We start from the raw sequence: 16,668 nt of genomic DNA on the forward strand, positions 1-16,668 counted from the left end.
CTCGAGCATGGGAATGGACGCTTGAGCGGGGACACTATATAAAGTGTTCCAAACCAGGATGTACGCTTGACCGGGGATTTCGACGCTCGAGCGTGAAAACACGGATCATAGTATTTTTGCAGACTCACCAAACTTCTAGAACACCGCATTCTCCGCTCGAGCGGAAGAATGTCCGCTCGGGCAGACATGCAACTTTGAATACATTTTTGTATTTTTGCTTCGGGGGCGCTGCCCCGAACCCGCCAAGGGGCGCTGCCCCGTCGACCCCCGCGAGCTGACCGGGCAGCTCGATCCCCGTCATAATCAGCGAAGTGACAATCTTGAAAGAATTAATATCACAAACTTCTCTACAGGGCATAATTCGGGTTGGATTCGCATCTAAACACTCATAGCCTCACTGAAATAAAAAGTGCTAAAATAAGTATAACTGAAAGGAGTTTTGTTCAAACGGGATTGCCAAGAAAAAACCTAACAATAATAAATTAATATATTTCAAATATTTTTTTTTTCCATCCTCTATCTAACTCTCTCCTCTGTCCCCCCATATCCCAAGAATGTCTTTCTAACTTTATTCATCACCAATGCATCTGACCAATTTCTATTATCTCTCTCTCTCGTCTACCTTTTCCTTCTCAATCTTTTTTTTTTACCGTTTCATATCTCTCTCTCTCTCTCTCAATCTTTTTCCTTCTCTCTTGCACAATGATATCTCTCTGTCAGTAAACCTCTCGTCTGCCTCTATCTCTTTCTTGACCGTTTCGTTTCTTCTCTCTCTCTCTCTCTCAATTTTTTTTTTCTTTCATACACACAGTGGGGCAATGGATATCTAAGCTCTACCAAACCCCTTTAGTGAAGTGCAAGCTTTGGATTGTTAAAATTGATGACGATGATTGATCAAATGTAGTTATAACTCTCTCTCTCCCTCACTCTTGATTTCTGAACACTCATGCTTGACGATGGTGTCAAGTGACGATGATAATTGTGCGATGATGTGTGGGAATAGCCTCGCTATTATTAATTTTTTTTTTCAATATCACTTTTTCAGATCTGGTCTAGATCAGTATTTATGTATTTGGATTTTATATATGTTTTATTTTGAGTTTTGTTTGAATGTCAAAAAAAAAAAAAACTGGTTTGTATGTATCATCCGTCTGATCCGACCGTCAAACCGAATCGCTTGGTTCGGACGATTTCGACCAGTATGGCGGTCGAAAGCAGGTGATTCATATTCTCACCCGACATGTTCAATTCGGCTAGCGGTTAGGGGGGGAACCCGAGCCGACTCGACCCGTGAACACCCCTAGCCTGAGGTTTGACCGCTCGACGAAATTTTGGGCCGTGATTTTGTTGCTTATCCCCATAATACAAGTGGAAAAATTTTCGGCTGTAATGCACACCCCTTACGCATGGGAAGACGGGGAGACTGGAGAGATAAGAGAGAATGAGTGGAAGATGTAGAGAGAATGAGAGGTAGATAGAGAGATAATAGATAGAGAGAATTTTTAATTTTTTTAAAGTTAAAATTTATAAAAAAATAAAATAAATTTAAATAGTTAATAAAATAAAATATTATATTACATTCATAATTATTTTATTTTTCTCTCACAAATACCACATCTAATTATAAAAAATTAATTATTTTTCTAAATATAAAAATTTTAATCTATTAAAATAATCAAAAAATAAAATAACATATTAAAATAACTAACTTTCCAAATGAAACCAATGAAACCAATGAATAATGGACGATGGAGAAAGAATGATGGGGAGACAAAAAAGACAATAGGCCTCGTTTGACAAGTGATTCTTTTAGTAAAAAGTTAAAAAGTAACTAAAAAGTCAAAAAAATCAACCACTCATACTAAAAAGTCAAGATTCTCTTTTCTCTCTACTTTTTCACATCTTTTTGTAAAAAGTTAAAAAATCATCCCAAACATACTAGTTTTTTTTACATCACATTTTAGCTAAAAAGTCAAAAAGTTACTAAAAAAACATGTTCCCAAACGAGACCTACAGACAGCAAAAAAAAAAAAAAAAAAAAGTTGTGAGACCATTTCTTTGATTTCTCAGTTTATTTCTCAACTTTTGATTTTTGTGATGTATTTATTGTGTGTATTTATGTTTTTGTTGCCATATGTTATAAGTTTTACAGCAATAATGGTGTTATATGAATCAATTATTGTATTAACACTAATTATGACATTATTATTGATCTCACTCATTAATCACATTACAAATATTAAAAATTTCTTAAATTATGATACATCATCATTTAGTACATTAGTTAGTATACTAATTGATACATATAGTATTATTCTTACAACATTGATTTATTCTCCTAAAACTAGAGCTCTAATTGAGCCCTAGTGATGTGAAAAATTAAAAAAAGAAAAACAATGTCAAAGCATTACATTAGATGAAGTCCACACACAAATTAGAGGGATTAGAGCTTTCTCACTAGAGCTTTCAAACATTTCTCTAAGTTTTATGTTGTATTTTGTTAAAAGATTTGGCAAGAGATTTAGGCTAAGCTTGGCATATTGCAAAAAAGTTAAAAAGTTTTTCAAAAAGTTAAAAAGTTATCACTATTCACAAAAAAGTCAAAAATTACGGCTGCATAACTCTCAATCCTAATTTTTTCCTACACACTAATTTACACAATTTTTTAATACACATTTTTCATAAAAAGTCAAAAAGTTAACTAAAACATCCATATTTTTTCCTCAATTTTTTTGTCCAAAAAGACAAAAAATACACTTATTTAGGACACCCCAAACAACCCTTTAAAAAGGAAAAAGAGATGTAGGTAAAATTAAATAAAATATAAGTATATTTTATTTATTTATTTATTTATTAAATTTCTTCTTAAATCTCTAACTAAACATAATATTAAAGAGAGAAGAAATTAGATTAAAAAAAACTAAAAAAAATTGTAGAGATTGAATTTTATTTTTTGATTCCGTAAATAAAATAACAAATTCACAAATATATTGGCCTTGTTTGGTTTGTGTTTCTCAAAAAATTTTGGAAAAAATTCTCTATAAATAAGTTTTTAAAAATAATCAAACTAAACAAATTTTCTTAAATTTTTTTTCCAAAACTTGTTTGGTTTATAAATTTTTCAAACAAATCACTCTCATACACATCAAATCAATCACTTTTTTCAAAATTCTCTCTCAAAATAATTTTTCAAAGCATCTTTTAAAAAAAATCTAAAATAAATAAATTTTCATACTTTTTATCTCAAAATATATTTTTCAAATACAAATCAAACAAGATCATTGTATTCAAAAATATTAAGAAATCGGGGGAGAGAGAGAGTTGGATTTTCTCTCTCTAGAAGTTTGATATATATATATATATAGGGGCAAGGATCGTCGGTCGCCTTCCCCTATCGCCTTCCCCTGTCGCCCCCAAAACGACGTCTTTTTGGGGGCGAATTTTCAAAAAAAAAAAACACAGAAGAGGGAGGAAGGAGAAGAAGAGGGAGGGAGGAGGGAGGAGGAGGAGGAGGAGGAGGAGGGGAAGGGCCGGACTGGAGGGGGCCTTAAATACAGGGGAGGAGGAGGAGAAGGAGGTGGAGACGGCCGGAGGCGGAGGCGACGGTAGTCGCTGGTGCTGCGACGAGGTGCTGCGACGGCTGCGACGGCGGCGAGGGACGAGGACGGCGAGCTCGCAGCCTCCTCCTCCTCCTCCTCCCTCCTTCCTCCCTCTCCCTCTTCCTCTCCTTCCTCCCTCTTCTCTGCGTTTTTTTTTTTTGAAAATTTGCCCCCAAAACGACGTCGTTTTGGGGGCGACAGAGGAAGGCGACAGGGAAAGGCGACGGGTGATCCGGATTCATATATATATATATATAGAGAGAGAGAGAGTTGTAGGGAAGAGTGACAGAAAAGATGGGCAAAGAAATAATAATAATAATAATAACAAAAAAATGAGTCAGGAATTGATGGATAGCCCATGTGGGTTCTGTCGCACATGGTCCACTCGGCACAACAACACATACGCTAAAAAAAAAAAATTATTTTATATATATATACTTTTATTTTACAACAATGATTCATCCCATTAAAAACATCACCACTAATAGCACTAATGCATTAAAAAAGTAAAAAGAAAAAAAAACACAATTCCAAGACCAAAACATCAGATCATTAATGGCGGGACTCATTGCCACCTAATTAGTAGGAGCACTAATTAGTGCTCCCAAACATTTTTCTTTATTTTATACATACTCATGCACACATATCTATGTATATATACCTACATAATATCATACGAGATTAGATAATTTTTTTAGTTCATCTCGAAAAAATATTTTTTGAAAATAAAAAAAACAAGTGGAGAGAAGAAAAAATTTAAAAAAATACTACCAACTGTCTGGTAAGTGATGTCTAATGTTTTATGTTTGGGGGGAAAAAAAATGTAGAGAAGTAAAGTATTTTAAAAATAAAATTGAGAATGTAGTTATGTTAAAAAATATTTGTGAAAAATATATGATTACGTTTGGTAGAGTTTTAAAATTATGATTTGAAAATAAAGTTGTATTTTGAATTTTTGAGTTTTAAAATTATGATTTGAGTGTGAAAAATTTATTTGGTTATGAGTTTTGAGAAGAGTTTTTAATTAAGTAATGTGACATATGATATTTGATTCTTCGCAGTGATAATGGAGGGGAATATCTTAGTACATCATTTCAAAATTTTCTTAAAAATAAAGGCATTGACCATCAACTCACTTGTCCACATACACCTTCCCAAAATGGTGTAGCTGAAAGGAAACATAGGCACCTCATTGAAACTACTATTACCCTCATGCATCATTCTTCTCTACCTTTAATTTACTGGTTTGATGCTCTTACAGCTGCTGTCTATTTGATTAATAGACATCCTACTCTCAAACTTCAAAATCTTACTCCCTATGAGGTCTTATTCAAACAGAAACCTAATTATATGTTCTTGAGATCCTTTGGCTGTAGATGCTATCCTTGGCTCAAACCATACACCACTAATAAACTTCAACCTAGATCTCTTCCTTGTGTTTTTCTTGGTTATCAACCTTCCATCAAAGGTTATAGGTGTCTTGATCCCATCACAGGCAAAGTCTATATCTCCAGACATGTAATATTTGATGAGTCTTTCTTTCCTTTTCCGACTTCTTCCAAACAGTCTTCCTCTGCCACTGCTGTCTCTCTCCAGCAGTTTTTCTGGTCTTCACCTCTATCTTCCTCTCACACTGCACCTCCTCCAGCAGCTCCAGCAATTCCACCAATCCCAGCAACTACACCTACTTCAACAGTTCACCCAATTCCTGCAAATCCAGCAGCTGCCACTACTTCAGCAGCCTACTCTAATCCAGCAGCAGCTCCCACTGTTTTCTCAATTCCAGCAGTACCAGTCTCTTCCACTTCTGTTCCTCTTCTATCTCCTGTTCCTTCTGATCCGATTGCTATTTCCAAAATCTCTATTGATCTTCCCTCTCTTTCTTCTAATATTCATCCCATGATTACTAGATCCAAATCAATCTCTTCTCACACTGCTTGTCTTTCTTCTTTCTCTCCTCAATCTGAACCACAAACTTTTCAGCAAGCAGCTTCTTCTTCTGTTTGGCAATCTGCTATGCTTGAAGAATTTCAAGCCTTACAAAAACAAGGTACTTAGTCTTTAGTTGATCTTCCACCTGGCAAACAGGCAATAGGCTGCAAATGGGTTTATAGAATTAAGAAAAATTCAGATGGTTCTATAGCCAGATATAAGGCAAGGTTAGTTGCCAAGGGCTTTCTTCAGACTGAAGGGGTGGACTATCATGAGACCTTTAGTCCTGTGGCTAAGCAACCTACTATTAGAATTCTGTTATGTCTGGCCCTACATTTTGATTGGCCCATCAAGCCGCTTGACATATCTAATGCATTTCTCCATGGTGTTCTTGAAGAAGAAGTTTATATGGTTCAGCCTCCAGGCTTTGTTCAACCAAATCAATCTCAGCTTGTTTGCAAGTTACACAAGGCTCTCTATGGTTTAAAGCAAGCTCCTAGAGCTTGGTTCTCTACCTTCTCCAATTTTCTTCTCACTCATCAATTTGTTCAAAGCCATTGTGACTCGTCTCTTTTTATTAAGAAGACGTCTACTGCTATTACCATTCTTCTCATCTATGTAGATGACATTCTCCTCACAGGAAGTGATCCTCTCTATATTACCTCTCTCATTACACATATGCATACCACCTTTTCCATGAAGGAACTTGGCTTTGTTAATTACTTCTTGGGTATCTCTGTCATAAAACATGCAACTGGTTATGTGCTTTCTCAGCAAAAATATGCCTCAGATTTATTGACCAAGGCTGGTATGAGTGACTGCAAAGCTTACTCTTCTCCCATGGCTACTAAGTCTTCTTCCAGTGCTCTTACTGCAGCAGAAGATTCTCTCTTTTCTCAGCCAGCTTTGTACCGCAGTTTGGTTGGAGCACTGCAATATCTTACTCTGACTAGACCAGATTTAGCCTTTGTGGTTAATCATCTTTGTCAATTCATGCACTCTCCTCTGACTAGCCATTTTACCTCAGTTAAAAGATTGCTCAGATATCTCAAAGGCACCTTATCTTATGGTCTTCATTTCACTTCTGGTCCTCTTCTTCTCAATGCATATTCAGATTCAGATTGGGCAGGTAATATCCTTGATCGCAGGTCCACCACTGGTTACTGTATCTATCTTGGTCCTAATCTTATCTCTTGGTCTGCCAAGAAGCAACCAACTGTGTCTCGATCATCTTCGGAGGCTGAATATAGAGCTTTAGCCCAAACTTCGGCTGAACTTAGTTGGATTGGAATGTTGCTTGCTGACCTTCATGTTTTTGTTCCTGTGCCTACCCTATGGTGTGACAACTTATCTGCCATAGCTATGAGTAACAATCCTGTGTTTCATGCGCGTACAAAACATATTGAGGTGGATTATCATTTTGTTCGCGAACGAGTTGCATCCAAGAAGCTTCATATCTGCCATATTCCCACTTCAGATCAAGTTGCTGATATCTTTACTAAACCTCTATCTGTTGCCCGGTTTCAATATCTTCAGCTCAAACTCAATGTCCTTCCTAGTCCCTTGAGCTTGCAGGGGTATGATAAGTCACAGCAACCTGCAACAGATATAGCAGCTGTAACAGATACAGAAGCTACAGCAGTTGCATCACATATGTCATATCCAGCTGTATAGTTTGTTATTTTTGTTATAGGTTGTTAGTTTGTTATAGAGTAACTGTCCAGCATTAACTGTGGTTAGGTAGTTATGGTTAAGAGTCAATTGCAGTGTATAAATATGACTTCATCCTGTACCAATTATAATTCGTTCAATAAACAATATATTCATTCTCTTTATTTTATACTATCTTGAATATGTCATTTGATGTGTTAACCTCTCATTAGTGTGATGGATTCCACCACTTATATTTTATATCAAATAATATATTAATATTAATATAATATAATATTGAAAAATAGTATATTATCTTATAAAGTATATTATAGTATATTGAAAAATATATTGTATTGTATAAAAATATATTATTAAAATATATTATTATTATACGAATATATTATTAAAAAATATATTATTGAAAAATATATAAAAAATTCCAAAATATTTTTACACATATATTATTATTTAATATTCCCAAAAATATATTATTGAAATATATTCCCAAAAATAAATTATTGAAAAATATATTATTATTATACGAATATATTATTGAAAAATATATAAAAAATTCCCAAAATATTTTTTTATGCATATATTTATACAAAATATAAAAATGTTTTATTATTTCCCAAAAATATATTTTGGAAAATATATTATTATTAAAATATTATTGAAAAATATATTATTGAAATATATTATTATATATAATATTTTTATACGATATTATATTGAAAAATATAATATCTTATGTGATAATATACTATAATATATTATCTTATTGAAAAATAGATAATATTAATATAATATATTAATATATTTTTATACTATTTTTCAATATTAAAATATTTTTCAAGTTGTCTTCCATATTATAAAAATATATTATCTTATAATATTAATATTAATATATTATCTTATAAAAATATATTAATGTGAAGATAATATATTCTTGGGCAAATTACATATACACCCCTCGAGGTTTGGTTAAATTACAGATGCCCCCCTGAGGTTTGAGAAATTACGAATTTCCCCCTGAATGCTATATTTACATAAGAAATTAGGGGGTAATTTGTTATGAAATATAAACCTCAGGGGGCAAATTGTTATAAAAATACAAACCTCAGGGGGCGGGATGTAATTTCCGAAACCTCAGGGGGTATCTGTAATTTAGCCAAACCTCGAGGGGTGTATATGTAATTTGCCCTATATTCTTCAATATAAAATATTTTTATACTATTTTTGAAGATAATATATTGAAGATGATATAAAAAGATTAGAAGAGGGTGGTGGTACAGTGAATACGAGACTTAAACAAGGCTGTGGGGGTGATTGGTAGCACAGAAAACGTTGCAAAAATGCTGTCACTGAGATTCCCAATTTCACCTCCTTCACAACACAAACACAAATAGGGGTGAGAATGGTTCGGATTGGATTGGATTGGGGTAAAATTAGGACCAATCCGTTATCTACGGTTCCTAAAAAATTAGAACCAATCCAATCCGTTTAAATCATGGAACCAATCTGAACCAATCCATTTAAATACGGATTGGATCGGTTTAGAACCACGGATTCACATAATTAAATAACAAAAAAATATATATAACACTTTAATTTCATAAAAATATAAACATAGCACTATATTAGTTCCACAATAGCAACATCTATTTCTATAATAGCGACATACTGTGCTAGAATTTAAACAACCATGAAAAAACTGATTTCACCATAAATATTAAGACCATTACAAATTAAAACTAAAAACTAACAAAAAAAAGTAATAAAAAAAAGATATTATACGGTTTTAAGTTTGAGTTTAGATTTTATATAGAATAAAAGAAGATACTATGAGGGAGGATGTATAATAAAAATATATACTATTTGTATACGGTCCGGATCGGTTCCAATCCGGAACCATGCGGTTCAATCCGGAACCAATCCGTGTACTACAGATTTTTAATTTTTCAATCCGAAACCGAACCACGGATTCAAAAAACCAATCCAAACCTATCGAATTGGACTGGACTGGATCGGATTACGAATTTCACGGATTCCTTACTCAGCCCTAAACACAAACACAAACCCATTACTCCAATTCTACACCTTCACGCTTCATCCAAAACCATTCAAACAAACACAAAAAACTTCTTCATTTCCAGTTGTCGTCCCAAATTTCGCAAGCAAGTGGTGGTTGCGAGGAGTGTCGCTTCTAATTCATCAAATGCCGAAACTGTGGTTTCCAACGGACATATATCAAATGAAGACAATGAGGAGGAGCTGCCAAAGGGTCTCCGACGAGACCTGATGCCGAAACACGTGGCGGTGATTTTGGACGGTAACCGGAGATGGGGGCAGGAGAGAGGTTCATCGGTGGACGAAACTCACAGAACCGGTGGAAAGAAACTGGCAGAGATCGCTACCCTCTGTCGTAAATGGGGAGTGAAAGTTCTCACTGTGTTCGCGTTTTCTACAGAGAACTGGACTCGCCCCAAGGTGAATCAATCAATGGCGGTTTAAAATTTTTCTTCTTCTTCATTTTATACACTATCCACAGATTTATATAAACAGAACTTGTTTATCTTACCATTGTTGTCTTCTAATCAAGGATGGAGGCGATATTGTGGAATTAATTATAAGGACAAATTATACAAATAGTCCCTATAGTTTGGGACTTAAGTCAGTTTAGTTTCTAATTTTTTAATTATGACACATTTAATTCTAAATTTTGAATCTTATTCTAAATAAGGATAACGGAATATATAATTAGATTTTTCAAGGATAAAATTGTCAATATGATAAAATATAAACTAATTTTTGACAAAAATAAATGTCAAACAAATATTTTTGAATTTTTAAAAATTATTTCAACCTACTAAAAATAAAATTATGTAGAATTGATAAATCTTTTAGACATTTATTTATTTTTTTACCAAATTAATTTTTATTATGTGTTTGGATGATGATCATGTAAAATTAATTTTAAAAAATTAATCAGGTAATTTTTATTAATTTTATATAATTTTATTATTGGTGGATAAAAATAATTTTAAAAAAATTAAAAATATTTTTTTGACATTTATTTTTGTCAAATTAGTTTATATTTTATCAAGTTGACGATTTTACCCTTGAAAAATTTAATAATATTTTCAATTGTCCTCATTTGGAACAAGATTAAAAATTCAGGATCAAATGTGTCACAATTAAAAAATCAGGAATCAAAGTAACACAAATTTCAAACTATAAGGACTATTAGTGTAATTAACCCTAATTATAATTATTTCTAAAGAAAATAGCTTAGAGTTCTAATTCTTCAATTCTAAAAACAGTTCTAATGAGTTGACAGTAGGTCCTATCTACTGCTAATGTGATGTATGTTCCTTGTTTTTTTTTTTGTTTTTTTTTATTTTTTATTCCATGCCAGTTCATTAGAGCTAATGTTAGAGCAGTTTTTTTTATGGGTGCAACTCGGGCGGGTTCGGTTGGATTGGGAGTCTGCCCAAGCCCGACCCGAATTGTATTTGGCAGTGCCCAAGCCCGCCCAAGCCCGACCATGAACCCGAGCATTGCTGCCCAAGCTTGGCCCAAGCTTTGTATTTTGAACTCGGGTTAGCCCGAATTGCCCGAATTGCCCGAGTCCAGAAACCTGTAAGTAGATCTAAAAGTAGACATAAAAGATGCTAATCTAATGGTAGAAGACTAACCAAAAAAAATAAAAAATAAAAATTAAGACTAACTCTTTTACTTAATAGAAGACTAACCAAAAAAAAAATAAAAAATAAAAATTAAGACTAACTCTTTTGCTTAATTTATATATATTATATAATTTATTAAATTATATATATATTATATATTATATAATTTATATAATATATTAAATTCAATTCGGGTTCGGGTTGCTCGGGTTGGCCATTAATTCTACCCAAGCTCGGGCTGAATTGCAATTCGGGTATCAAAAATCTGCCCAACCAGATTACAAGATATAGTTGCCCAAGCCCTAAAAAAACTCGGGCTGGACTCAGATTGCTCGAGTTGAGCCCGCCCGAGTTGCACCCCTAGTATTTTTAGAGCTCCCAATCACAATTGATTTTTAAATCATAGAGGTTGACCTCTTTAATTTTAAAAAAGAATTATTTGTGATTCACCCACTTTAAATTTTTTTTATTTATAAATTTCAATTTATTGCTCTTCTATAAAGCACAGTATAAAATTAAAAAAACAATCAAAATATATAATAAAAGAAATTTGTTTCTTATAACTACTTACAAATATTATTTCTAATAAAACAAGGTGTGAATTAGTTATTTGATCACGTTCAAACATTAAATAAGATTTTAATATCAATCAATTCTACTAAGGACTTAATTACAAGGGAGAGGTCATGGTTCAATGCATTTGGTGCTTCGCAAGGGTGAGAAAGTTAACCATCATATGTGGTAATATAACTATTAATAATTGACTTTCATTAATAAAAAAAAAAAATTTAATATCGATTTCATTATAGGTGTTTTTAATAACATGGAAGAGTATTAAACACCACTTTTGTAATAAAAAAAAATATTTATTTATATATTTTTTTCATCTTTTTTTGACTTTTATATCGATAAAAAAATTAACATTATAATTCATACTTTCTATTTTAATTTTTTATTAATATATATATTTATATTAATTCGTCCTTATATGAAAATTTTCGTTTCGTTTAATTTTAAAATTATGATTTAAGTATGCAATTGTGTTTTGAAAGATAAGTTCTCTTTCTTAGGTGCTGTTTGGGAAGCCAGGTTGAGGCTAAATTAGCCAAGTCCGACAAAAAAGGCTAATGTAGCCACATGGAGACAAAATGTAAAATCACGGGCAAGTTCATCACTGTTTTGGGCTAAATTTACCAAAACACCCTCACTGTTTTGAGCAAAACCCTAACCCTAATCCATGGCTGTAGCAGTGTCCATGGCTGTGGCACTGTTTTAACCAACGGCGTACTCAGGCGCCACTACCACCCTCTCCACCACAACCACCACCTGAATGGCCTACCACCGCTGCTGCCGCCACCTGCGGTGGCTACTTACAAGGAATGTCTCAAGAACCACGCCGCCACCCTGGGCGGTCACGCCGTCGACGACTGCGGCGAGTTCATGCCCTCCCCCACCTCCATCTCCACCGACCCCATCTCGCTAAAATGCGCCGCCTGCGCCTGCCACCGCAATTTCCACCGCCGCAAGCCGGAAGACCCACCACCACCCTCCACCGCCCAACACGTCATCGAGTACTAACCGCAGCACCGCCACCACCCTCCGGTGCTACCGCGCAGTCCAAATTCAGCATCTTCGCCGCCGATCTCCTCCGCCTACTACCCATCAGCACCCCACATGCTCCTCGCTCTCAGTGCCGCGCAGTCCAATGTTGGAGTCGGCAGAGGCGTTTTCAAGGAATTAGAGAGGGAGAGAAAGAGAAACAACTTGAAGGGCAATTTGGTCTTTTAACATGGAGACACCTCACCAAAAAGTCAAAAAGCCAAAAAAGCCAAAAAGCCCTTCCCAAACCAGGCTTTTTATTCCCGGGCTAAAATAGCCTAAAAAGCCAAAAAGCCAAAAAGTCAACCCCCTTCCCAAACGGAGGCTTATAATGTTTTTGGGTGGTGGTGATTTGGATAGAAAGTTGGGCTAAAATGGCCAATTAAAAAATAAATAAGTTAAAATAATTAGTAAGATAAAATATCACATTTAACTTATAATTATTTCATTTTTTTTCTCACAATCATCAAATCAACTAAAAAATGCCAACCAACTTCTAAAACATAATTTTTTTAATCAAGTTAAAATAGTCAAAAAAAAAAAAAAAAAATAACCAACTAAAATAGTTAACTTTCCAAATAAGACAATTTGTAAATGACAACAGTTTCATCATTGATGTATTTGCAGGAGGAGGTTGATATTTTGATGAACCTTTTTGGAGAGCAGATGGCATCATATTTAGGGGACACTACGAGGTATGTAAAACTTAAATTTGTTTAAAACTAGTAAATCTATTTATGTTTTTTAAATTACTTTCCAAGAGTAAAAAATTGGTCCATGTATGATATAATTAGCAGTTACAAATCAACATAGATCATTTGTCATATATTTTTCCCACAGTATCATACCATAAAAATTAATAGTTAAAAATATATGGCAATGAGATGGAGGGTGAGATATTGTGAATTTGTAGTAATTAAAGGGTAGATGCAGCAACAAAAATAAATTCTTAGGGTTGGTTTGGGAAGTGGGTTGGCATTTTGGTTTTTTGGCTTTTTTGGCTATTTTAGCCTGGGTTAAAAAGCTTAGTTTGGGAAGAGTTTTTTGAATTTTTTGACTTTTTTGAATTTTTTTTTTAGAGAAGACTGTAATGATTATGAGTTAGATGTGATGTTTTGTTTGTTATGACTAAAGTAGCCTATTTTGTTTTTTGTGGTTAAAATAGCTAAAAAAGTCCAGGAAACCACTTCCCAAACGGTTAGTTGGTTATCTTCATCCTAAAGCACAAAAATAAATAAATAAATAAATAAAAGTTAAGCGAGTTGATTAACTTTTTAATTTTAATCTGTGAATTCTAAAAATATTAACAAGTCTATCAATAAACATACTATTTTATTACACAACACTTGTGTGTAAGGTTCACATACTATATTGTATTTATTTCTGATAGTTCTGGGACATTTCCAATTCCAACACATATACCATTTGGAATTGTACACCTGTTTTGTTTTTCTACACCTAATCTATTTTACTTATCTAAACATTTGTGAGTAGTCCTAACATTAGTCATGAAATATGTTGAATCATTTTTATTAGGAAATTGAGAGACAAAGAACATGTCATTTAAGTCATGTTTGTTTTGGACAAAAATTGGCATTGAGAATGGATTAATAATCTCAAAAAAAAATAAATATAAATATATTATATACTTTGATATTTGGTGAACAAAATTAGAGTTTAGATTAATAGTTCATCTGAGCATAATATCCTGCATTGGGGACTACTAAAATTAAGAAGAAAGTTCAAATTAACTAATCAAATTGCAAAAATAATAAACTTTTGTCAATCTATTTTCATAATAGTAAGCAAAACATATGTTTGTCTTGGTGATAATAAGCAAGACCTTTTTGTGTGTGTGTGTGTGTGTGTGTGTGTGTGTGTGTGTGTATTGCAGTTGATCATAACCAAAAGTGACAAATATATAATAATGATATGTAAGAAACTAATATCAAAGAGTAATTTTCTTTAATTGATTAATAATAATAATAGGTATGGCATTCGGGTTTCTACTATTGGTGACAAGTCAAAGCTTCCGGAGATACTACAGAAAACGGCATCACAACTGGAGGAAGCAACAAAGGGCAACTCAAAATTTCATATCATTGTTGCACTCAACTACGGCGGACAACAGGACATAACCCAAGCTTGCAAAAAAGTCGCTGGAAAAGTGAAGGAAGGACTTATTGAGGTGGAAGATATAACCAAAAGCATAATCGAGCAAGAATTAGAAACAAACTGTGCAGAGTACCCAAACCCAGATCTACTTATAAGGACAAGTGGAGAGATCAGAGTTAGCAACTTCATGCTGTGGCAGCTAGCCTATGCTGAAATGTTATTTGTAGACAAACTCTGGCCTGATTTTCAGGAATCAGATTTTGCTGAGGCTTTGAGGGCGTTTCAGCAGCGGCAGAGGCGATATGGCGCCCAAGCTTAAGGCAAGTGATTGAGACCCGCTCCAATCACCACCCCACCACCCCCACACACAAGTGGCTGGTGGTGATTGGAGGAGAAGGAAAAAAAGAATAAAAAAAAAAAAAAAAACTGGCCAATCAGAGAGAGAGAGGAGGTCAAAGGGGTGCCTCTTTGAGGGAGTCCTACTCATTTTCTTTTTTTCTTTTTTTTTTTTGTTTTTTTAAAAAAAAGTGGGTGCGACATTGCTTTAAAGTACCACTTTTAGTAGTCTCTAGCATTGTCCTTATAAAAAATATGAGAGAAAATATTATCTTATCTATATTATATATATAACCAAATGTAGTTGTTAAGTCAAAAAGTTTCAAAACTTGAATTCTAAATTCTCATAATTTTGAAAGAAAAAAAATATTACGTGGCACTGTCTTTCACCTCTCTTTTCACTCTTCAAGCCTTTTCACTCTCTCTCTCCCTATGTAAAATATGAAATATTAAAATATTCATTCATATCCATCATCCATATCCATCACCAACAATAATATTTATCCCCAAATAATAAAATATTCATCCATATCCATCACCACCAATAATATTTATCTCAATCTCAATTTAATAATAAAAAAAAAAAAAGCTCGGAACTCCTATAACTTTCACACACACACACCTCTATTCAATTTACTCCAATCAAATTTAATCATTTCTCATCTATCCATCTTTTATTTCTCAAAATAACTCATCTTCTCCATTGTTACATTTTGCAAGTTTAATGATCTGGAAAAATCATTACAAGGTCAGTGTAATATTATTTCTTATTTTATATGTATTTTTTTAGTTCAACTTTTGCCAAATACCCCCATATTTTTAAGTATTTATAGGAAGGTGGTTGACCTTTCTATAATTCATAAAGAGTGCTGTTGGTTTTCTTATGAGGTATTCTGTTAAGAACATAATTAGCAGACAATATTGCTTCCCCCCAACAAGTTCTGCAGTAAGCCTGAACTTAGTAACATGGCATTCATCATTTCTTTAAGGGTTCGATTCTTCCTTTCAGCAATTCTATTTTGCTGTGGAGAATAGAGTGCTGTAATTTGGTAAATAATGCCATGTTGTGCACAAAATTCATTTAATGGTGCATCATATTCACCACCCCTATCACTTCTAACCATTTTAATGGTTTTACCAAGTTGATTTTCAACTTCGATTTTGTAGAGTTTAAACATTTCTAAGGATTTATCTTTACTTCTAAGTAAATATACATAACAATATCTTGTGCAATCATCGATAAATGTTATGAAATACTTTTTGCCTCCTCTAGTTTGAACAAATTTAAGATCACATACATCAATGTGAATTAATTCTATAGGTTCGGTTTTTCTTTCAACCAATTTAAATAGAGCCGTAGTTAGTTTCGCTTTTACACAAATCTCACATTTGTGATTAGAATCAATTTCAAACTTTGGTACATAATTTAAACCAATTAATCTACGCAAAATATCAAAATTTACATGTCCTAATCTACCATGCCATAGATTCGACTCAAGAATATAAGCAAAAGATGTGTTATTCTTATTAATTGCAAGTTTTGGTACAACCAGCATTACATTCAACTTAAAGAGACCATCACTCATGTATCCCTTACCAACATACATATCACTCTTTGTTAATACAAATTTGTCAGACTCAAATACATGCCTAAAATCATTTTTACTTAACAAAGAACCACAAACTAAATTCTTCCGGATGTCAGGTACATGTGGTACGTGTTGAGGGTAAGTTTCTTCCCTGAT

The 16,668-nt window shown here is 33.5% G+C and overlaps 1 protein-coding gene across 1 annotated transcript; it reads left to right on the plus strand.

Annotated features, from left to right (window-relative positions):
• Positions 1–9,334: 9,334 nt before the first annotated feature.
• Positions 9,335–15,244, plus strand: LOC145806742 (dehydrodolichyl diphosphate synthase 2-like). The gene is made up of 3 exons (XM_082904523.1): positions 9,335–9,674; positions 13,100–13,167; positions 14,462–15,244. Exons 1-3 carry the CDS (start codon positions 9,486–9,488, stop codon positions 14,904–14,906), a joined length of 702 nt encoding a protein of 233 aa, XP_082760649.1. The 5' UTR covers positions 9,335–9,485; the 3' UTR covers positions 14,907–15,244.
• The last annotated feature ends 1,424 nt before the right edge of the window (positions 15,245–16,668 follow it).

The sequence above is a fragment of the Camellia sinensis genome, chromosome 14 (genome assembly GCF_055761805.1).
Source record: "Camellia sinensis isolate YWXY chromosome 14, ASM5576180v1, whole genome shotgun sequence".
Classification (NCBI taxonomy): domain Eukaryota; kingdom Viridiplantae; phylum Streptophyta; class Magnoliopsida; order Ericales; family Theaceae; genus Camellia; species Camellia sinensis.